This window comes from Thamnophis sirtalis, unplaced genomic scaffold (assembly GCF_051295495.1).
Source record: "Thamnophis sirtalis isolate CommonGarterSnake01/CBP01778 unplaced genomic scaffold, rThaSir2_p1.2 scaffold_1, whole genome shotgun sequence".
Taxonomy (NCBI): domain Eukaryota; kingdom Metazoa; phylum Chordata; class Lepidosauria; order Squamata; family Natricidae; genus Thamnophis; species Thamnophis sirtalis.
In genome coordinates this window covers 25,203,782-25,227,375 of record NW_028261381.1, presented here as the reverse complement: position 1 = coordinate 25,227,375, position 23,594 = coordinate 25,203,782, and the positions used below count along the sequence as shown (strand labels likewise).

Sequence of the window (23,594 nt, the reverse complement as noted above, 5' to 3'; positions counted from 1 at the left end):
TACTTGTTTGCTAAACCTACTACAGTTTTTCTCTGATGAGTATGGGGAATCCTCATTTATCACTACTGGGATCAGCAACTCTGTTGTTAAGTGACATAGTCATTAAGTGAAACCTCACATAACTGCAACAGGCTTGCAAACTCATTTTGATCATGGTTCTTTAGTAATTCATGTATGATCTTTAAGCAAGATATTGCACGACCATGATTTGGCGTTTTACTGCGGGCTTCTTCATTAACTCTATAAATAAATGATGAGAATATAGGGGGTACCAGAAGCCAAATAGCAAAACATGAAAAGCTGTGACAATCATAATTGTCCACCAGTTGTGAAGCACTTGACTCTCGATCATATGACCACAGGGATAATAAAGCAACAGTAGTAAATGTGAAGATTGGTCATAATAAAGTTACTTTTTCAACACGTCGTCATAATTTTGAACTATCACTAAACAGAGCAGTCATTAAGTGAGGACAACCCAAACCAGGTCCAATCCACAACTTAACTGACTTATTCAGCCTTTGAAAAGAGACAACAACAACATTTGGAATCAAATGACTATATTTAACTTTGTATACGTATATAGGTAGGTTACTTTCATTGGGTGCTCCCTACATTCTCATCATTTATTTTTCATGAACTAAGTCCAGATAAAATGCAACTCACTGTGGCCATAGTTTACCATCCATCAGTGGAAAAATCTATCTATCACTGGAATGTTGCACTCACTGACCAGAAGAAGGAATTCTCCAATGAAGATATAATCTTACAGCAATTTCGCTATCTTTAACTGCCCTTTCTTAGCCTGGTTTGTTTGTGCCTCTCGGCTATATGTTAAGTGTTTGTGTTTAGATTATAAATTCTTTGAAGCTTTTATTATACTTGTGCAAGACTCAAGGCAAAACTAAATTTGGGTCTGTGAGAAATTTCCATGCAGGAAAGACACAAGGCTACCTGAGGAATCAAGATATTCTGCTTGATATATATTCATTAATACACTGGATTGCTTTTCTACTTTGCCTGTATTATCTTTTTAAACTGTTACATTATACCAGATAGGAAATCCTTGCCTTCTAGATGCCAATAAACCACAGTATGGCCAATAGTAAGATGAATAGAGCAGGGCAGGGCAGGGCAGAGCAGAGCAGAACAGGACGGGACAGAACAGGACGGGACAGAACAGAACAGAACAGAACAAAATAACAGAATTGGAAGGGACCTTGGAGGTCTTCTAATCCAACCCCCTGCCTAGGCGGGAAACCATACACCACTTCAGACAAATGATTGTCCAATCTCTTCTTAAAAACTTCCAGTGTTGGGGCATTCACAACTTCTGGAGGCAAGTTGGTTCCACTGATTAATTGTTCTAACTGTCAGGAAATTTCTCCTTAGTTCTAAGTTGCTTCTCTCCTTGATTAATTTCCACCCATTGCTTCTTGTCCTACCCTTAGGTGCTTTGGAGAGTCTCCTCCTAATTAAATACACACACAATAAATTGGATATTTTTTTTGTTAGTGACCAGAAGGCAAATAAAGGGTTTGGGGTTTTTTTTGTAGATGTAAATCTTGGTTGACACACTTAATATGCACAACAAACAGGTGGCGAGAGGCAACATTATACATGCTATGATTTTTCACTGAACAAAGAATAATATTGAAGAATATATTCAAATATCCCAAGGTAAGAAATCATGTGACTTCCTAACGTTGATTCAAAAACAGGTGAAAGACTTTGCAATGAATCCACTTTACAATGGAATTGGGTTAATGTGCACAAAGGTCAGAGGTCAGTGGAGATTTGGGTTTCAAAGGTCACTGGAATTTGCCCTTTACTGCCTCCCCAATAGATAATATGTAACTACTAGCAATTATAGCTCCTATCGAAAAGGTAAGGAGGGCAAAAAAACATACTTGGGATGGAACTATAATAAAAATATTTGCATTATCCTCGGTCAACAGTATCTATACTACAAACCGGGGAAACCATTTCCCAGAAAGTGAACAAAATATGGCCCAGATTAGCAAGACTAGAAAATACTGCAGAGCAAGGGGGAAAGGTGAACTTTTATCATAACAAAGGTATTCTATTTATAGCCTACTCAAATTCTAAAACTAAGGGAAACTCCAAATCCAATCCGGAATGTTCTCACTGTCTGAAAGAAATCCGGAAGGTGAGGAAGCCTAGTGTTTACAGAGTAGTGTATACAAATCTCATATACACCTCTGGGAAGTCCCAATTCCAGTAATGAATGCATACTGAGTTTGGAAATATACTCAAAGTTTAATATAAAAAATTAGGATGCTTGAAGTATTCAACATTTGAGAATTTCAGTAAGAACTGTACTGGACTACATCCATTGGGTCATAATGTAGTTATCATTAAGATTTTGCACTACTCCAGTAAAATTCATCCTGAAGATGAAACTCAAATACTTTGGTTACCTAATGAGAAGGAAGGACTCACTGGAGAAGAGTGTAATGCTGGGAAAGACTGAGGGCAAAAGAAGAAGGGGGCAACAGAGAATGAGGTGGCTGGATGGAGTCACTGAAGCAATAGGCGTGAGATTAAATGGACTCCATAGGATGGTAGAGGACAGGAAGGCCTGGAGGAATGTTGTCCATAGGGTCGCAATGGGTCGGATACGACTTTGCAACTAACAACCACAGTAGAATTCGCAACAGAAAAGTATCAGAGTACAAATGTGTATTTTAGGGTAAATGTGTTTAGAAATGTGTAGCTGGAATAAAAACATGTGGTAAATAAATATGCTTAAATTTAAATCCCCTTAAGCACATTTTTCTTGCAGATTTTAAAACGACAGTTTTAGCGGAAGAAGAAATGGGACAGAAAAATGTAAAAAGTAAAAAAAAAACGTAAAAAGTTTTTTTTAAAGTTTTTAAAATGTAAACAGGCTGATCTATCCTAATGCAAACAGAGTGAACCTCAACTTTATTTACCCCAACAATCAGAATTAACAATATTCAATTGAATTACGGGGGTATCCTTGAGGTTGGTAAAATGAGGACCCAGATTGTTGGGGGGCAATATGCTGGCTCTGTAAAGCACTGTGAAGCAGTTTATAAGTCTAACTGCTAGTGCTAATGCTATTTAAAGACACATTATTAGATGGCATTTGTGCAATTAATCTAAAGATAAAGGAATTCAAATCTAAAAAGAAAGGATGCACTTAAGGAGGACCCATTAGAAGTAACCTTATATCAACTCAGCCCATTGGTCCATGAATTTCAGAATAATTATTCTGAAAGGAAACAGGCTTTCTTCCATTTTAGAAAATAAACGTTCTGGAAATGCCAGGGATCGAATTACACTAATTCCAAGCAAAACATGTGCCATTCCAGTAATCTATGGGGCTCATTACCAGGTCATAACTTACGACATTGCTGATGTTCATCAGAGCCATCATCACAATCTTCTTCATCATCACAGACCCATGCCTGAGGGATGCATTCTCCATCACCATGGCACTGAAACTGGTTTCCTTCACAGCTTGGATGTGCTAAAATGGACAAGCAAATTGTATTTGAATGTTTTGGTTTAGATGTTAGGTGAATAAAGGACTCGGCTTGTAGTCATATAAAAGGGGTATTTTTTAAGCATTAAAATTCTAATCTGATGAATTCAAATAGTGATTCTAGAAATGTAATACTAGGCCTCTTGCTACATGATTAAGAAATCAGCAAGTTAGGAATGTCAGACAGCTGAGTTCAAAGGTCTTACTGAGCCATAATTGGCTTGTTTTTTTGCCTTAGTGCCATGTTTAAACCTAACTAGTGTGACTAATTCAGCAAATGAACAATATGTGATACCAGCCAGTAACATATGTCCCTACCAGATAAAGAACAGTCCTGCTGGACTGGACCTAAAGTCTAAAAGTTTATGTGCAGCTTCCAACCAAATATTTTACTTGCCTATTCACCTCTCCAACACCATCACACAGACATCAACACAAACATTCCCATATCGTACTCTTCAGTATCTTAGTTGTTGTTTAATCAGTATGCTTCATAGCCATTAAAAGATCTGTTTATCATGAATGCATCTCAACCTCCCAACCAGGTTTGGGCACCTTTCCCTAACTTGGTGTCCTAATCATCTCGTCTTTATGACATTTCCTGGCAATGAATGAGGAAAATGATACTTAATGCTGATGTTTGGAAAAGGCCAAATGCATTAAATAAGCTTAATTCCACTTACGACAGCCGGCTTCATCCGTGTCATCTGAACAGTCTCTTGCTCCATCACATCTCCAGTCCTCAGGAATGCAGCGCCCATTTCCACAACGAAATTGGCCTTGCTCACATCCTGGAATCAAGGCATAAAATGCACGCTGTTATTTTATTTTATTAAGTGTGAAATGGATAATATTAGTACCAACATTCTATATTGTTTTCTCATCACAAATGGGGAAGTTCTTATATCAGCAGGTCAATGCAACTGAAGAAAATATAACTGTTAAGTCACGTTTGAATCAGTACATAATACATAAACCTCTACACAAAATACTGTCTACCTATTCAGAATTCTGAAGTGTGACCCACAGGGTTAAAGAGAAAAGAAAACATCGTGATAAAGCAAACTCTCCACCATTAGACCTGTTCACAAAAACAATTTATGAATTTACTGTATCTGTGTTCTGCCTTCTGATGCCCTTGTCATTATATAACAAACGGGTTAGGATTTTAATTAACCTAAGAATAAAATGGAAAGCTTTCTGTTTCTAGAATCTTCTGTAAACATTCGTAGAACTTGCATGGAGCTCTGTTTAATGTTGAATATGATTCGGCTGTTTTGGCCTTAAAGCAAATGTTAAGTGAATTAACAATTTAAGCTTCAGAGAAGTGACCAATTTGAAACTATGTTTGCTACTCATATGCTGATTTAATGGGATATGCAAACAAAGACATGTTGTTTGTGATTTTATGATTTGTTCTGATCTGGGTTTGTATATCTCATACATAGAAATCAAATAAGAACAGCTTTAAAAAGTGAAGAGATAGTTAAACAATAAATATTTCACTCCTTTACAGGAATAATCTTTGTTGTTAATATATGGTCAAAACGTCTTGGTTAAATCATGTTATTACTTCAGAATTCCCCTTTCCAATGACCATATAGAATAGATAGTAAGGGGTATACAAAATTTCATTCTGGTTCACTCAACCTATATATTCCTAACTAGCTTGTCTTATTGACAAGTAAACAAATTAGGAAATGGGTTGATTAATGTATTGTTCAAACCCAATGCCCCAATTAGTTGAAAAGTGCTTTCCAAACCTGACTTAGCTAACTAGGATTAGACTGAGCTAGTGTCTGGATAGTAACCAACAGGAAGCCCAAGAGCATAGGTTAGGATAGGATAGGTTACAATGGGAAGTAAAATGAAGCATAACCAGATCCCAGAAGACAATGGCAATCTACTTCTGTATTGCTAAGAAAGTCACATGGACGTTTCCATCAACAGTTGAACCTTAATTAAGACTTTATTTAAGAGCAAGAATCTAGAGTTGTTAAATTAAGGCCAAGATTTAAGACACCCCCCCCCCAGCTCATTAACTTTTTAAGACTGCAATAATTCATGATATGTTAAGGGAATCCTTTCTCATTTGCTAAGTTATTTGCATTAAAGGGAGGAATCAGGTTGGATGGCTCTTGCTATGCAAATTTCTCCATATTTGTTATAGAGGAGAATTATAAGAATCTGTCCTTTAGTTAATAGAATAGAATAGAATAGAATAGAATAGAATAGAATAGAATAGAATAGAATAGAATAGAATAGAATAGAATAGAATAGAATAGAATAGAATAATAGAGTTGGAAGGGACCTTGGTGGTCTTATTAATTAATAACTTCATATCATTCAAGCAAGTAGAGCTGAAGCAATCTGACAGCATGTTTTAAAATGTTTGATTCATCTAACATGAGAATTATCATTATTATGGTTTGTTGCACAGTCAGCCAAATGTTCAGACTGGATTTGTCATTTTTTCTCTCTCTCTATCGAATCCTTTCCAAGGACCTGGAATAGGCAGATATGGACATTTGATGGTATTACAAATATCCTTATTACTACAACTATGATTATTACTGTTTTTTTCTTTTTCGATATTAACTGGTTTTCATGTATGTATCTCAGATGAGATGGCGAATACATAAATTTAATAAATAAATATTAATTGATTAATTAAAATTCCATTATCAGCAACAGAAACACAGAAAATAATATGTGGAAAATCTAATAAAACACCAGAACAATTTAATAAAGAGATTTACTAGGTGACTGTGATTAATGCATTAACTTTTTCCCCACCCCAAGAAACTGTAGGGTGCATGCATCTTTATATAAATAACTCTTACAGTATGTCAAGGCCTTCAGATAAAATTTGGGTAGTGGGATAAATATTAAATGCATTCAACCAAGTTATTTTTTCATGTGGCCTCAGAAACTACAGAAGAACACACTCAAAAGACGGTAAAGTTTCTGCATTTATCAAATTAATACTTCGCAATTCCAATGTCAGAAATCAATTACCAATTGTATTTTACCTATCTTAACTAAAGCAAGAGACATGATAAGAGGCAAGAGACTGTTATTAACTCCTCAATCACACAAAAAGATGGGCAGAAAAACAACAGGTCGGCTGAGCCTGAGCGGAAAAGCAGCAACTCATAAACACAATTGAGTGATAATATACCCTCCCTTGGGATATTCTGTAGCCAAACCGCTTTATGCAAGAAATGTTCAAACCTGATTGTCTGGTAGTGACACCCTGATTTATAATGTATCCTGCAAATAGTCAGATAGTTCAGTTGGATAAATGGTGGTACAGAGTGGTACAGGAGCATGTTCACCTAAATACCTTAGAAACTAATGCACGAGGATGGTTGGTGGGGCAGATCTGGGGCTGGTGGGGCAGGGCTCTTATCAAGCACCTTTAAAAGCACAACAGCCTCCCCTTGAAACATGCCCGGAAGGAATGCAAAAACACAGGCTGGAATTTGCAGCTCTTTGACTGAATTCTGTTTTATATTTGAAAATCAAATTCTTTGCTTATTTAAGGAGCAATAACTCTGTGAGCATTATGTTCATTCATTACCTTAATGGCAACTCCTTAAGCATGCATAGGAATCACTGATGCACTTAGGTGTATATATATGCTATACAGTTCTGTTTAAGTACATAACTATGATTTGATATAGATATAATGAAAAAGAGCACATGTAACACCAATCTTAAGGGACTAGTATTTCTCTTCATTTTAACACTAAAAATTATCCATCTTTCTATAAGTAATATCCTGAATTCTGTATCAATGCCTACTACACTTCAGAAAATCTATTATAATTTATTGAATTGTGCATTGGTCATACTCTCAAAATTATTTTATACAAAAGAAAAAAAATAGCCCAATGCATTCCATTCACAAAGAGGAAGGAGGAAATAAAGCTGGAAAAGATCTTTTTGAAAGCTAAACAAAGACCAACTAACTGGAAAAGCTATCAGTGGAACATGGGAATTTTCAGTTATTTCGATATTCAAAACCGGTTGCAGAGAATTTAGAAAACTCCCTACCCTAAAGTGATTTAGGGGAGCCCAAGGGTCAGAAAGTCCTTCTGTGCTTGTGCAACACTAGGTATTGCTCAATGGATTGAAGGATATTGTTGTAAAAGGGATTAGAAGTGGGGAAGTTGTGCATTTCCCCAAATGTCCTTCATCACTGACCAGGAGTAGGGGAATTGCTGGAAGAAACCTCTGGAAGGTCACAATAAGCCCTAAATCAGTTTATATTTCAACTATATACACGACTCATTGAAGAAGATGAGCCTAATGCTGAGAAAGACTGAGGGGAAGGGGATGACAGAGAATGAGGTGGCTGGATGGAATCACTGAAGCAGTAGGCGTGAGCTTAAATGGATTCCAGAGGATGGCAAAGGACAGGAAGGCCTGGAGGAATGTTGTCCATGGGGCCGGACACGACTTTGCAACTAACAACAACAACAACAACAACAACAACAACATATACAGGAGCACCCACCTGAATCTAAAAATGTGTAATATACAGACATTCCCTAGGATTGCTGTAATGATATAGAACTGAACATATGCAGATCTATATTGTATACTGTATGTATATAACACATTCAAAACTGAACCTTACAAAAGGATATTTCTCAGATCAAACTTTTGTCAAAATGCAAGAGATGGGACTATCTACCAAAATCTCAGGGGAAGAACAGAAAACAAATTATTTCCCCGTAATCACAAAATATTCTGTGCAAATATTAGAGTCACAAAGATGGTTTATACATATATAGCCAACCTTTCTAAATCAGCAACTAATTCTGAACTTCTAAGAGTATATTGAAACTTCCTGATACTTAGAAGAGGGCTTAAAATAAACATAAGAAGAGGGGAATATATATATAACATATTATATACAATGTAAAAAAGATGTTGAGACTCTACAGAGAGTGCAGAGAAGAGCAACAAAGATGATTAGTGAACTGGAGGCTAAAACCTATGAAGAACAGTTGCAGGAAGGACTAGCCATGCAGGGCATGGCTAGTCTAGTGAAGAGAAGGACTATGGGAGACATGATAGCAGAGCTCCAATATCTCAGGGGCTGCCACAAAGAAGAGAGGGTCAAACTATTCTCCAAAGCACCTGAGGGTAGGACAAGAAGCAATGGGTGTATCAAGGAGAAAAGCAACTTAGAACTAAGGAGAAATTTCCTGACAGTTAGAACAATTAATCAGTGGAACAACTTGCCTTTGTGAATGTTGTGAATGCTCCAACAGTGGACGTTTTTAAGATGATGTTGGATAACCATTCATCTGAAGTGATGTAGGCTTTCCTGTCTAAGCAGGGGGTTGGACTAGAAGACCTCCAAGGGGTCTTCCAATTCCATTCTATTCTAACATAATAACAGAAGTCAAGACTTCCTTAAGCTGTATCAAATTGCTGAAAAGTCCATTGCAGTTTGTTAACTGATGCAATGTTATTTTTTTTTCATATTTTTAGAGTGCAGCTACTTAAACAGCCAAATAAAAATGCTGTATCTGCAATTTGAAGGACCAAAGTTGATAAAAAGCATGCAAAGATCTCCCAGAGCAATCCCATAAAAGAAAACATTGCATGCTATAATGTTATTAACTGAGTTACATGGGTCATAAAGCATGCTAAAGGAGAAATGCTCTTGTTTTCTTACATTGTAGTAAAAATTATTAGCTTTACAACTGAGGCTCCATTCACAAAAACACATCCTAGTCCTATACTTCCCATCTTCTAGGCATCTAGCAACCACTGAAGCTGTAGAAAATGTTTTGTTTTTCAGATTTATTTTGTTCTCCAGGGGAGTGTAGCAGAATGGACAGGAGGCCAACTCTTCACTGTTGAAAAGGTATTCTCAACTCCACTCCAAGGTTATATATTGCAATTATTTCTCTCTCTCTTTTCGGAATACAATTTTCATTGGACTTTTTTTTTCTAGTTTATATTCTCTATCTTCAGCACTTTGGAATGGGGCAGGCTATAAAACTAAAGTAAATAGATCTATCCAAATCCAAGGCTTTGGTCTAATATTTGTTCTCATCCAGGCTGTGAAATGGAATGCCAACTTAGCCAAATCCACCTGGTATGTGAACCTCCTTCCCCACTCTTGTTGATTATCAGAGCCATTTGTAGGAGTCTTGGGGGGGGGGGCGGCGAGAGGGGTGTTTTTCACAATGTTTTTGCTTGCTTGGATCATTCCACTGGGGATTTTAATTAATGTGGTATGGGTCCTCAGGGGCCTGCTGCCTTTTTCTTCCCTTTGATCTTCTTGACCTCATGCTGAAGGAAGTATTAAGCAGTACCTTTTTGTTTTAGCTACATTTAAGTAGCAATCCAATGCATTGTTCAGGCCATTTAAAACCCACATTATTCTAGGAGCCCTTCAAAAAAACAGCAGGACGAATTGCTGGCTTGCTGGAGCAAATGAACGACTAGCATTCAAAAGAAAACCAGGCTCAGTGGAAGGCTGATGATTACTCATATTATTTTACAGGAAATGTTTCATTTTTAGTCAGCCTTTTTTAAAAGAAAAGAAAAGATGGCAAGGAAGTCCTACAATCAGCTGAAGAGAGCCAAGAAATGGCATGCTAATGGTATACTAGTGGAAATTCTGGTTTATTTTGACAGGTGCTGATAAATCTCAGTGGTTCCTTCAGGCAAACAATTGTGTGAGCAGGGTTCCTGGAAGAAACTACTGGCAAGTTTTAAATCAACAATACAGCACTATTAAAGGTGATATATTTTTACTTAGATGGGTTTAAAAAATAAGCAATCTTGTGCTGGAGAGGAATAATTCAGGCATCTTTCTAAAAAAGATCCAAGTTTTCCTTTTCAGGGCTCTCAGATTTGGGTTGCAAAAAACTGGGCAACCCCTATATGGCAGCGAAGAGATGTTTTTCCAGTTTTTATGCTTCAATATTTGAACAATATAAACTCTATAAGATGTTTGTCTCAGTGTTTGAGCACTTGCAATCAGTGGTGGTATTCAGCTAGTTTGGAACGGTTCAGACGAACCTGTAGCAGAGATCCCGGGTCGGGTGGGCCCGGCCCGCCCACCCACTCCGGCTCTATGTCATGCTACTTAACCATATTTTTGAGTCAGGATGCATGCACAGAAGGCACGCATGTGAGCAAAGCACATGTGCGACGGGCCAGGCACATGTGCGGAAGGTGCGCATGCACGCAAAACGGGGAACTGGTGGTAAAAATAAGTGAAACCCACCGCTGCTTGCAATCACATACTATAAAGACCTGCTCACCATTTTTCCTCTTTTCCCTCACTGTCTCTTGTTCCATCAGCTCACTATATAAAATCCATGACTCTGTCTTATTGTTTTTTAATCATTAGATGAGCTAAAGTTGAATTGAGGATGAGAATAGCATACACACACACACAAACACACACACACACACACACTGCTGTTTGTATTCAAGTATATAGATAATTTCAAGCCTTTGTGCATTCAAGTGTGCAACTAGATAGAACTGTGTTTCTATCTGGCTTGATTCTGTTGTTCTCCAAATTACTGTACATTCTGCAATGTGAAGCAGTTTAGAATATGTGGCACACAGCAGACAGTTAAATAAAGGAACTTTTTCCAGATGTAAAATTGTGACCCTTTCAATGAAGAATGGGATCCCAAAGGGACCAAAATCAATTCTTTTATATTTTTTAAGGGTTTGCCTGACTCACACCATATTTTTATAAAGGTCTATCTTTTTATAACCAAGGGCATCCATAGAAGCGGTCATTGGCTTCAAAATGGCAAGCAGAGCTGCGCAATCAAAGCCTTGCTTCTTTTTTCTTGTCTGTGCAATATTTGTGTTGCATTAATAAATAGGGGTGGGGCTTTGATGTCCCAGTTCTGCCTGCCATTTTGAATGACTGTTTTTCTGGATGCCTCGGTTATTCCACCATAATCTACAAAGATTTCAAGGTTTAAACACTCTGCAATTAAATTCTCTCCTCCAAAAATACACTCTATTATTTTTCCAAGAACTATAGCCACCTACTGACCCTCCAATCTGCTGGGGGCCAATACCAAAGATCACTCATTCCAAGGTTTTTTGTCATAGTATCTACAGTGCTACACCTCTACAATCTAAGGAAGTAATGGCTAACCTTTTTCTAAAGATATGCCAAAAGAGTGTGTGTGTGTGTGTGCGCGCGCATGCGTGCGTGCATGCGCACACACTATCATGCGTGCACCCTCCCCCACTGCATATGCACAAGCGACCCATGTGCATGGTGGGGAATTTTCGCCCTCCCCAGACTCCGGAGGCTTTCCTGAAGCCTAGGCAAAACAGGCCCAATGGGTCAACCGGAGGTTTGCCCGTTGGGCTGTTTTTCCCCCTCCTCAGGCTTCAGGAAAGCCTCCGGAGCCTAGGGAGGGTGAAAAACAGGCCCAGAGGGCCAAAAGGAAGATCATTCCAATCCTCACCCTCCCCTGGCCCTCCAGAAGGCCGAAAATCAGCTAGCTGGTGCTCACATGTGTGACTCAGCTGAGGGCTGCCGAGGGCTACGGTGCCAACAAATATGGCTCTGCGTGCCACCTGTGGCACAGCTACCATAGGTTCGCCATCACGGATTCAAGGCAATGGCTCTTAAATTCCCTCAGCTTAAATATCCTAAATAACTTAAATTGCCCAATGATTGTAAGTTCAAATAACTCTTCTTAAGTTAAGTATTACTACTTTTAGAAACTAACATTGGTTGTGATTTAAATTTAGGACAAAGTGATGGTCACTCTCTATATTAAACAGAGTAAATATATGATTTTAGAAAATAGTAATACTCTACCCAATAATGTACCCATGAATCTTATTTCTTATAGAAAAAATATGTTGGAAGAAAAACTAAATTACTCTGTCCTAGGGCATATTTAAAGGCTATTATTAAGCCAAAATATAGAAAAGATTGATGCAACAAGGCAGCCTTATCCAATTCCTGGGGCTTTCCAGCCCTACTGAACTCTTTCATCCTTCCAGCCAACCAGAAGTAATGAATTGTGATCCAATGCATTTCAAGAACACAAGAAATGGAGAAGAATGCAATAAAGAATGGAGCATTAGAGATAATTGTTTAACCTTGGGAAAACTTTATCAATCCATCAGTATTCTCTGGAAACAAAAGCAACAAGCAACATAGAATGCAAAGCTAGAAAATGTTCTTTCTCTCTAGATTGTTTTGCCTACTGAAGTAAACACACTAGTTTTTGGATTATTAAGGGAAAGAGAAGAGAAGAGAAGAGAAGAGAAGAGAAGAGAAGAGAAGAGAAGAAGGAAGGAAGATAAGAAATGTTACTTACAACATTGCTAAATATGCAATAATCCCATATTTATTTTGATATAAAGCTATGATTTAAAGCTATGGGTATAAAGAGAGGTGGCAGTTTAGAATTTTTACTTACTATTCACAACATTACAGTGAAATATCATATTAACAGAACTATATCTCATTGTTGTGATATATAGTTGTTCTTATATTTCTGCTTTTCCTATATTGTTTATGTAACGTGTATCTTCTATATAAATATCTGCTAAGACAGCAATAGATTGCCTCTTGAAAAAAAGCTTCTTTGGGACAACGTTGACCTCGATGACTGAGAATCTCCATTGACATTGGACTCTACCTGTTTCAAGGTAAACATGTTTTAAATTGTAAATATAAAAAGCTGTGTCTGTGCAATATTACAATCAAATTTATCACAGAACCGGTATTCAGCCGGTTTGGACCGGTTGGGGCAAACCGATAGCAGAAATATTGCGTAGTTCAGAGAACCAGCAAATACCACCTCTAGTTGGGCCCATCATCCTGCCCCCATCATTCCCTGTCCTATATTCCCTTGGTTTTTTTAGCTCAGTTGTTTCACAAAGCAGAGCGGATTGCCACACCTCCGCTGAGCTAAACAACCGCTCAGCTCACCAGCGCTGACACAGAAGGAGTTTTTTGAGTGTTGCATACGTACGCGCGCAAAGCATGAGCATGCTCTCATAGAACCGGTAGGAAAGTATTTAGTATCCCACCATTGATACTCTCTATATGAGCTAAAAATTATCTAATCACACCTTCACAGAACGATATCGTTAGGATTTTTTTTAGAGGCCCATTCCTTTTCCATCAAACAGGTCAGCCACTAAGACCAAACCTACTCTCATGCTGACTTTATCAATCACTTACTGGTGCCACATATATTCCCCCAGAAGATAAGTTAAGTGACAAGATCTTCCCTTATCTTTTTAGTAGTTCTTCAGATGCCTTTCCTCCCACTCTCTACCTTAATTGCAAAGCAGCATTCTGAAAAAGGATCTGCAGACTTTCATTGTCTTTTTTCTGTGCAGCTGCCGAGGAGGAGATTTGACATAACCAGTAATGCTAAATTAGAAAGGTATCCCTTAAAACAGAGATTATTATAGAACTACTTCTATAGTAATACAATTTGGAGGTTAGGGTTTTTAAATGATGGGGGGGTCAATCATTGAAAGTTACCCTGGGATCATATTTTGAGGGTCAACATTCAATAAATGAAATTTATTCCTTTTATTCATTTACTGTGAGGTGCTCCAAGATTCTGCAAAGAAAATTTACAAATACAAATATCACACTTTTCCCATTCTACACACTGATGCACTCGTTTTGTACTTGATTGAGCTTTTGCAACAGAAAGGACAAAAAGAGTAAAAACTTACACACTATTTTCTGAGAACTGATTCCCCTTTATTTCCAGCATTCAAATTTTTACTATTCTAATTCAACAATGAATTTTCTACAATTGTCCAAACAGGTGGAAAAACATGTTTGGAAAATTCATGTTGTACTTCATAATCTGGTTTACATCCTCTAAATTAATTCAAAATATCTCTAAGCCCCCACTCAAATTCTTGTATAGTACACGACAGGCAAACTTGATGCACCTCTTATTTTAACTGGCTATATTCTGTAATAAAAATAAATGCTATATCCCCAAACAATACATAGACTGAAAGGCTGACATTCGCAAAGACTGGCAGAAGTAGATTTAATGTAATAGCATTGCTGAAATCAGTTTGTCAATTATAACTCATAAATTTCTTGCCATAATTTCCAGAGCAGGGCATGTGGAGAAAATATTGATAGAACAAACTGCAATTCATTTCATTTTAATTATATTTTTATTACTATATCTTGTGTGATTTTTTTTTTAGTCACAATAAATATTAAAATACAGTCATTCGACTTGGTGGTCTCTAAGGGCTGCAGCCAAGGAATTCAAGGCAGCTCTGAAACCTTCAAATGTGCAGTTCTACGCTAAATAATCTACAGCAATGTATGGCACAAGCAACTAAAAGCAAAAATGTAGATGAACCAGCAACTGACAGGGCAAGCCACAATTGTTTTCTTTAACTACTGTTTTGCTAGCTTATAAACCAACCATAAATTAGAATGACAACTAAGTTCACTTAGCTGTTTTACCTATCCTTTAATTCTACGAATCCACCTGGTTCGCTGATGGTAATAAATCAGTGATAAAGGACATTTACTAACAGTGGTCAAGTGTGGTAAAACATGATTTATCACAGGAGACAGAAACCTACACTCCCTCCATACTCTTATACTCTTTGTCCTCTTCTTGTAAGACGAAGAGGAGAAATTCAAAAATTATTCTAATATTTTTATTACATTCACCTAATGTTTTGCTAGTAAATCTATTCTCAGTGCAGTTACTAATTTTCACTAGTTTTGTTTGGTAAAAAAATTAAAATTATTTGGCATGAAGTTGGCTTGCTTCTACAAACTACCGACTATAAGTTTTATGCCAAATTAATTTGTTTCTTCCAGAAACAGCACAACCACAGCCCTCAACTCTTCTGTATCATTTACCCGGAAGGCAGATAGCATTCTCCGTCAATCAACACTGATTGTAAACCTTACACAACTGCTTATCACAGTCAGCTCCATTGGTAGACCAGATCAGGAAATCAATTCCACAGGAAGGCCAAAACTACACATTTATTGAAATTAACTATAACAGAACTGTGCAAATCTGATTATACTCCAGGTCTCCCACCCACCCTTCTTATACTCCAGTGAATCGGGCAGGTTCTTCCAAACATGATTTTACTTCCCAGGACTTGAAAAATGTTTCGGCCCATTTTGCTAGATAACAGTTCTTGCATACATATAGTCCTTGACTTACAACAGTTCATTTAGTGATAGTTCAAAGTTAGAAAGACACTGACTTATGGCCATTTTTCACATTTACGACCACTGAAGCATTCTCATGGTCACGTGATCAAAATTCAGACACTTGGCAACTAACTCATATTTATGACAGGCACAGTGTCCTGGGGTCCTGTGATCATCTTTTGAGACCTTTTGTCAAACAAAATCAATGACGAAACCAGATTCACTTGACAAATGTATTACTAACTTAACAACCATAGTGATTCACTTAACATCTGTGGCAAGAAAGGTCGTAAAATGGGGCAAAATTCATTTAACAACGATCTTGCTTAGCAACATAAATTTTGGGTTCAGTTGTGGTCATAAGTTGAGGACTACTTGTCTTTCTATCAAAGTCATCTTCCTTAGTCTCTACAGTCAACTCCCTGGACACTTTCACCAACAGAAATGAAGGGATCCAGACTACAGATAGCAAAAGACTCCAAAGAAGTTACCAGTTTAAACTCCTATTCGACCAGTGTAGGAGTAGCTACAATGTCCAATGCTTGTACTTTAGCAATCCTATTAGCAAACCTGTTATTGTAAGCCATCCATCCTTCCAGAGGTGGGTTGTTCCCGGTTTTACTACCGGTTCGCTTCACACACGCAATTTACAGTGAACTGCGCACGCACGTGCACTACTAAACAACATGCCGGCAACAGCAGTGGCGACCGGGGAACCAGTTCAGGGGAGTGGCCACCCTCGGTCACTGCTGGTTCTGTGACCCAGGCCAAAATATGACTACCGGTTCGGCCGAATCAGGCCGAACCGGGAGCAACCCACCTCTGCATCCTTTTTTGTGCTTACAGATCTTCCTCTGTCCTCAATTCAAAGTAAAGAACACTAGAACAATGGAGTAAGCTGGAAATGGCTTGTTTTACTAGCTGGCAATAAAAAAAGATTAAAATCTTCAGTACCTCCATGGAGTATTCTTTAAAAGCCAAGACATAAGCCACAGATACAAAGTACAGTTGGCAGCAGGAGCCTTTGTCCAAAGCTTATCTATTCACCATTTTATTGCAAAATGGTTATTCTGAAATATAATCTTGTCTTTGCCCTAATTCCTTAAGCAAATCAAGAGTATTTCCTAAAAAGGATTAAGCAATCTTGGTAAATTGTTAATGGTTTGTGAAAATGAATCTATCCATTTTGATTATCTTTTAAAATCCAAGGAGGATGGACTTTATTCTGGTTCAAGTAATTTTTTTATAAAAGGAACAGTGCACTGGAGTATTATATATTGTCAATATTATTTTCTGGGAAAAAATTCTTTGAAAGAAATCAGAATAAGGGCTTTCATCTCCAAAGCAAATATGACTGGGTTCAATCCATATTCATTAATTCTGATCAATCATCTCAGGACGTAATAATGAAAAGAATGTTACTGATGCTTTTGTACATAGTTAGGATCAATCTATCTAACTCACTATGGAAAGAGGTGTAATAAAAAGGCAACTTGTTGCTAACCTGAAAGTGGAAAGCAAAGTCAAATGCAAAATCTGAATAGCTTACAGGAAATACACCAGTATTTAAAATATTAGAAATCCTGCCAGTAATGCTGCAACAAACTATATAGTTATTTTCACTGCTGAATGTAATAGTTTAAAAAGCTATTACGTTCCAGCAGGTTGTAAAAAAAGATGCTTGAAGAATTGGCTCACAAAGATTAATGTATAATATTAATGAATATGCACCCACATTCAAAACTAATCTGCTAAGTCACTACATTAGTTTAACATCATAGTAGAGTGACAAATATATTTCATTGTAAACAACTGCATGAATCATCATATTGAAGTAAAAACTTCAACTCACATTTTTTTACAAAGAGGTACCGTCTTTCATCATTTCTACTCATTTGCTTAATTAGCAAACTAATTAAAACTATACCAATTATTATATCTCTCTTATAATTAAGACATTATGGATATTACACATTGTTTTCAGGTTGGTCCCTCCACAGAAAAAGCTGTTGTTGATAAATGTTGCCTATGAATTTAAGTGATGGAAATTTTCATCTTCGGGCTTCAAACATGCCCTACAACTATGGTGTGCTGGAGCACATAACCATCTCACTGAAACAGTTAAAAGGGAATTTTTCTTTTAATAAAACACACAAATGAAAATCCAGAAAGAAGCAGTAACTACAATTGCTCTCTTTCCCTATTTCCATTCTGCGTTGTTTGAAACGTCATATCTTCAGATATGGGTGCCCTGCAAGCATTAGAGTTTTCCTACAATAGATTTGGTTGTTCTCTTAGTGTGGTATCTAGTTGTCCCTAAGACTTTCAACATATATTTATGAAAATTACTTTCATTCAAGTAAAATATTTTTATGGGTTAACTTGTCTTCACTTGTACAAAGAAGGATGTATTTTAATTAACTAAAAATGGCTTTCTGGCTACTTTGATAGTATTCTATCAATTCTTACGTGTCATTTTTAAGAATACAGAATAACACTGATCTTTTGGTCTCTAATCCATTTTAAGGACAACAAAACCAAAACAAAAGAGTGAGTCTGAATTATATCAGAAATATGTGAGCATGGTTAATATTATCATACTTCCATTTGATTCATATTGCATATAGATGTACATTCCTTATTATGCATTGTTTAATATGATACTTGGATTCATTTTTCAAAGAAATAGTAGAAAACAGTAATAGTTAAGAAAAGAGGAAATCAAGTAGGCAGGCAACCTGCTTGCTTTGGTATGCAAAATATCAATTTTTGACATCGCTGGAATATAAAAAGGAATGTTTATGTTATAAAAAGTATTTGGACTGAAAAGATTTTAATATTATTTGCTGCCAATGCATAGGCTTAATTATTAATTCTTGGGAAAAACATATTTAAAGTAAATACATTAAAAGGTCTATTAAGACTTCAAAATAGAAAAATACTTAGTATTTAACATTTCTAAGTTTCTATTTAGAAACAGAAAACCACTATTTGTATTCAAATAAGTTTCAAAGTGCACATGGTTTAACATAGTGTATGTTAGTTCATTTTATAACTAATTCATGTTATAACCTTATATATATTTATCTGGAAATAAGCATCAATGAATACTATTGAGCTTAATTCTGGGGCTGAATTGTGCATTTTAGTAGATCATACTGACAAAAATCATATTGCCGAGTTATAGAATCTGATCCAGGGATCTTCAGCATTTCCTCCTTGGATGTTCACACAGCTGGGAAATACCCAGTCAGAGAAATAAGTTGAAGCCAAGCCACAATCCTTTGTAGATTGAGATAATATTATGAACTGGACCCAGGAACTATTAGTAACCAAATCAGAGACTGCAAAACCAGCAGATTGTTGGGATCAATATGCTGACTTTGTACACTGCTTAGAGAGGGCAGTAAAGCACTGTGAAGCTGTATAGAAGTCTAAGCGCTATTGCTATTATATTACAATAGCAGTTCTCACCTGCTACTAACCTGACTGCCATACTTTATGTTGACTGCAGCTTTCAGAGCCCATCATAGTGGTTTAATCACTTGGTGATGAGGTTTTGAGGAGGGGCTCTCTCTCCCCCTCCCTCCTTCCCTCCCTCCCTCTCTCTTCCTTACAAGTGTATCAATCTTTTAAATCTGTCATCAACTTATTGACCACATATTCAGATATGGAAAAATTAAGAGACGTAACATCTTCATTCATTGATATCCATTAATATTCTAGCACACAAGTTGCAATTATCATGGATGCCCTAACTTATTCAAAGCCTATTTGTTATTTCCAAAATAGTAGTGGATTTGCTTTGTTGATTAATTCAATGGAACATCACACTTATTTAAGAAATCCACAGGTGCATGATAGTCCATGAAAAAGTCTGATTAAAGAGGCTGTCTTGTACAATGTGTCAAAGACTTTCTGAAGCATTACACGCCCGTTACCACCAAATTAGTGTGACTGTGATTTAATGTAACTAAAAAAGTCTATAATAAGATATACACTGTTTTCACTAAAGGGACAACCTATACTCATGATGGCGAACCTATGGCACGCAGAGCCCTCTCTGTGGGAACAGACACTGTCGCCAGTTGCTCTTCTGGTTTCCTTCGCGGGTGCCGAAGCGCCTGAAAGCAGCCCAAAAAAAGGTCAAAAGGCCATTTTGGGGACATTTTTTGAGCCAAAAACAGCCTAAAAATGGCCCGAAAAATGACCTGAAAACCAGTTTTTTGGGGCCATTTCCAGGCTGGTTTTTAGGCTGTTTTCAGATCTTTTGGGGGCCATTTTCAGGCTGCTTTTTGGGCATTTTCAGGGCAATTTTTGGAAGTTTGGGGACATTTTTGGCCGTTTTAAGGCTGGTTTTTTGGGCCATTTTCGGGCTGAAAACGGCCCCCAAAATGGCCCCAAAAACAGGCATGCATGCGCCAGCCAGCTGGTTTTTGTGTTTCTGGCACTCCAGCACACACACACACACACATGCAAGTGCATTCCAGTTTGGGCACTCGTTACCAAAAAGGTTTGCCATCACTGACCTATACATTATTTACTTTGAATATTCTAATATTGTTCAGAAAAACACTCACTTGAAAATTAACTGGAATAGCTTGGGCCATCATAAGTTTTTAATCATATTGAAACCTGACATTGATAAACTCATTACTCTAATGGCAGGGGGGGAAATGTCACTGAGTATTTTTCTCCATTCATCTGCCTTCATTTGGTTATGAAACTGAGAGTAGGCTTTCTTCACAAATTTTAGTGAGAGAGAAGTTCTATCTCAATTCTCTCTCTCAATTCTGGTAAGAGAGAAGTTCCCTGAGAATGGACTCCAGCCAGTGGTGGGATTCAAATAATTACCAACCGGTTCTCTGTCCTAATGACCAGGTGGGTAGGCGGGGCTTAGAGGTCATGAGACCATGTGGGCGTGCCCAACTCAACATTACTCAGGTCGATGGGCGCTTCGCCTTAGCTCTTACAATGTAATAAGGGTTAACCGGAGAGGCAGTTTCTGTAAGCAGGGCAATAAAAATTAAGCTAGAAACAACACCAGAATGTTTCCTTCCTGCCTTCCTTATAGGATTAGCCCTGTAAAGCAGAAAAAAACCAAAAGAAGATTTCTTCTAACAACCGGTTCTCTGAACTTCTTAGAAAGTTAAGAACCGGTTCTCCCAAATAGGTGCAAACTGGCTGAATCCCACCACTGACTCCAGCACAAGTCCGAAAACTCGGAAGACTAAATCCTTGGTCCTGGTGACCGACCCAGATTGGATCCTACATTATTATCCCCTTCATTTCTTCACAAAATTCAAAGCTGGACAAGTGTAATATCTGCTTCAGATATTGTTTCCTCCGACTATGTTCTGAAAATGAGAATTGTATGTAATGTTTTAAAACTTATATAAAATTCTCTTTTGGTTAATCTTACATGAAGCTGTCAACTGAGGTAACAAATTCAGTCAGGGTCAAATTTTGAAAACTCTTCCTCAGTCTACTGCATCTGAGAGAATTCTGCAGGAGTCAGCACTAAGGTGGTTTTTTTAAAACTAAGATAAAGACTAGTAGGTTTAGACCTATGTTACACAAAGGAAAGAGATACCGTGCAGTAACAAATCTCTTAGAACAATACAATATTAACCTAAGAACCCAGAAGGGGGCAGGGAGGAAAAATAAAACTTTAACCAGCATTCTCATTTACCCTCTCCCTTTAAATGACTCTTTCCCAATTTCATGTAGAAGCCACGAAAGATAAATTTGGATTAAAGTGAAATTTTGTGTCTCGGATTTCCACTTAGCTCAATATAAAACAACAGGACCATTTTTTCATTAGTGCAGTTGAAGCACTAACTAGATCAGGGGTCCCAAACTTTTGGACCTTAGGGACCACTAAATTCATAATTTTAAAAACCCTGGACCACTAATATGATCTGCCTAATGACTGGGTGGGTGGGTGGATGTGGCCAGATGGTCATGTGACTGGGTGGATGTGGCCAACGTTATGTCACTCATGTAAAAGGGGCGCTTCACGAGCCTCTATTTGCCCCTACCCTCCCGGGCTCCTTAGGGCCCCAATAGGAAACAGTTGTTGGAGCTAAACAGCCACCAAGCTGGCTCAGTTCAAATTGAATCTCACTGAGAAGGAGGCTCAGGAGAAGCACCTCACTGAGGACTATGAGCATAGGCTTTCCAAGAGGGAAGACCTGCGGGAGTGCAAGGCATGTACTGAGGCCTGGAGGCTCAGCGGGTTGAGATAGTCAGGCAGTTCCAGGCCATGATACAGTCCCACTGGAACAAGGCCCTCCAGCTCTTTGCCACCAGCAGCGCTTCCCTCCAGCCTTCACCCAAAGCCCCACACCAGGAGGCTGAAGCAGACCCCAAGTCGAAATTTCTGCCCCCCTCCAACCCGTACAAAAAGACCGCAAAGGGGGAGACTCTCTGCAGCAACACGAGCATTCATTGCACATATCCGGCCTAGGGGCCGTAGTTTGAGGACCCCTGATTTAGTGCAATATAAAAAAGGCAAATAATTTTTCTGCGGACCACCAAATTTTCTCATGGACCACCAGTTGGTGAATGTTGAACTAGATCACATATCTGCCCTAGGTTAACATTGCAATCCTTTCAGAAAGATGCACAATTGAGTTCAATGAGGTATCAAAGTAAGTCAGTCAAGGGCTACAAAGACTCCACAAGTATCTCATACCTGCTTGCCTTCAGTTTAATAATTCACTGTCACTGTAACCAGGAATTTAAGTCTAATCTAGTGTCTTCCAGTTACTGCTTTCAACAATTAACTGAAATACTGTCTTCTTGTCCTATTCTCCACTTTAGGTGATTATTTAGCAAATTCCTAATATACTTCACCGCCTGGAACATAAAAGGGGGTAAATTATTAAAGAAAGATTAAGGAAGGTACAAAAATCAAGTGCTGGTTTATCTTTTTTTTTTTAAAAAAGTATTGCTATAGTTAACTAAAACTTAATTCATTGTTCAGTTATAAAGAGCTTGCTTCTGCAATCTTGCAAAAATAAACTCCAGATAAGGAAAACTCTTTCTTTTACTTAGTTCCAGAAGAATCTGTGCCTGTTATTAAGATCTATTAATTTTCTGAAAAATAACATGTTAATATAAATAATTGAACATATTGCTCTGATATAAACTGGAATTTAAAAAGCTACAAAATTTCAGTCACAGTAAAAACAAAATGGTAAAAAACACCTTTAGTGGTAAAAATAAAGGATGAGTTTAACAGTTTCCCTTTAAATGCAAAATTAAAACCCTTCCTCCATAATAAAATCACCGTTACTGAAATATAATTGTTCCAGGAAAAAAAGGGTACAACTTATGACACTATGTAAAATAGTGTCATTTTATTTTATTTTTTCATTCAATCATGTCTGATTCTGGGAGTCCCTGGACAAGTCCTTGCAGTCTTCTTGGCAAGGTTTTTCAGAAATGATTTGCATTGCTTTCTTCCTAGGGCTGAGAGAAAGTGACTGGCCCAAGATTAATCAGCTGGTTTTGTGCCCAAGGCAATTCACAATCTCCCAGTTTCAAGCATGATGCCTCAAACACTACATCAAACTGGCTCTTGTCTTTTTATTACTCTATGTTATAAATGTCTTTTCCATAACCAGTAGGAAAGCCAAACTCAAGAAAATATATTGACTTTCCTGAAAATAGAGGGAAATAATTCCTTCTATGCAAATGAGCATTGGACTATAGATCCTGACTGTAGTTGTGGTGTCTATTTACAACACTTATTGATTTCATTATGTCTATTGGCTGACTATATTACAGAGAACACAATTTCAATCATGAGGACTGTAAGTCAGGAATATTAGCTTGTGATAACATCTGAGC

At 37.5% G+C, this 23,594-nt stretch overlaps 1 protein-coding gene across 1 annotated transcript in view; it reads right to left on the bottom strand.

The window, feature by feature from the left end:
- LRP2 (LDL receptor related protein 2) overlaps nt 1–23,594 on the bottom strand; it is a 156,741-nt gene that overhangs the window by 129,031 nt on the left and 4,116 nt on the right. The window contains exons 2-3 of the mRNA XM_087709396.1: nt 4,216–4,323; nt 3,395–3,517 (exon numbers count right to left, since the gene is read on the bottom strand). Coding sequence (XP_087565522.1) covers nt 3,395–3,517; nt 4,216–4,323 — 231 coding nt within the window. The remainder of the gene's footprint in view (nt 1–3,394; nt 3,518–4,215; nt 4,324–23,594) is intronic.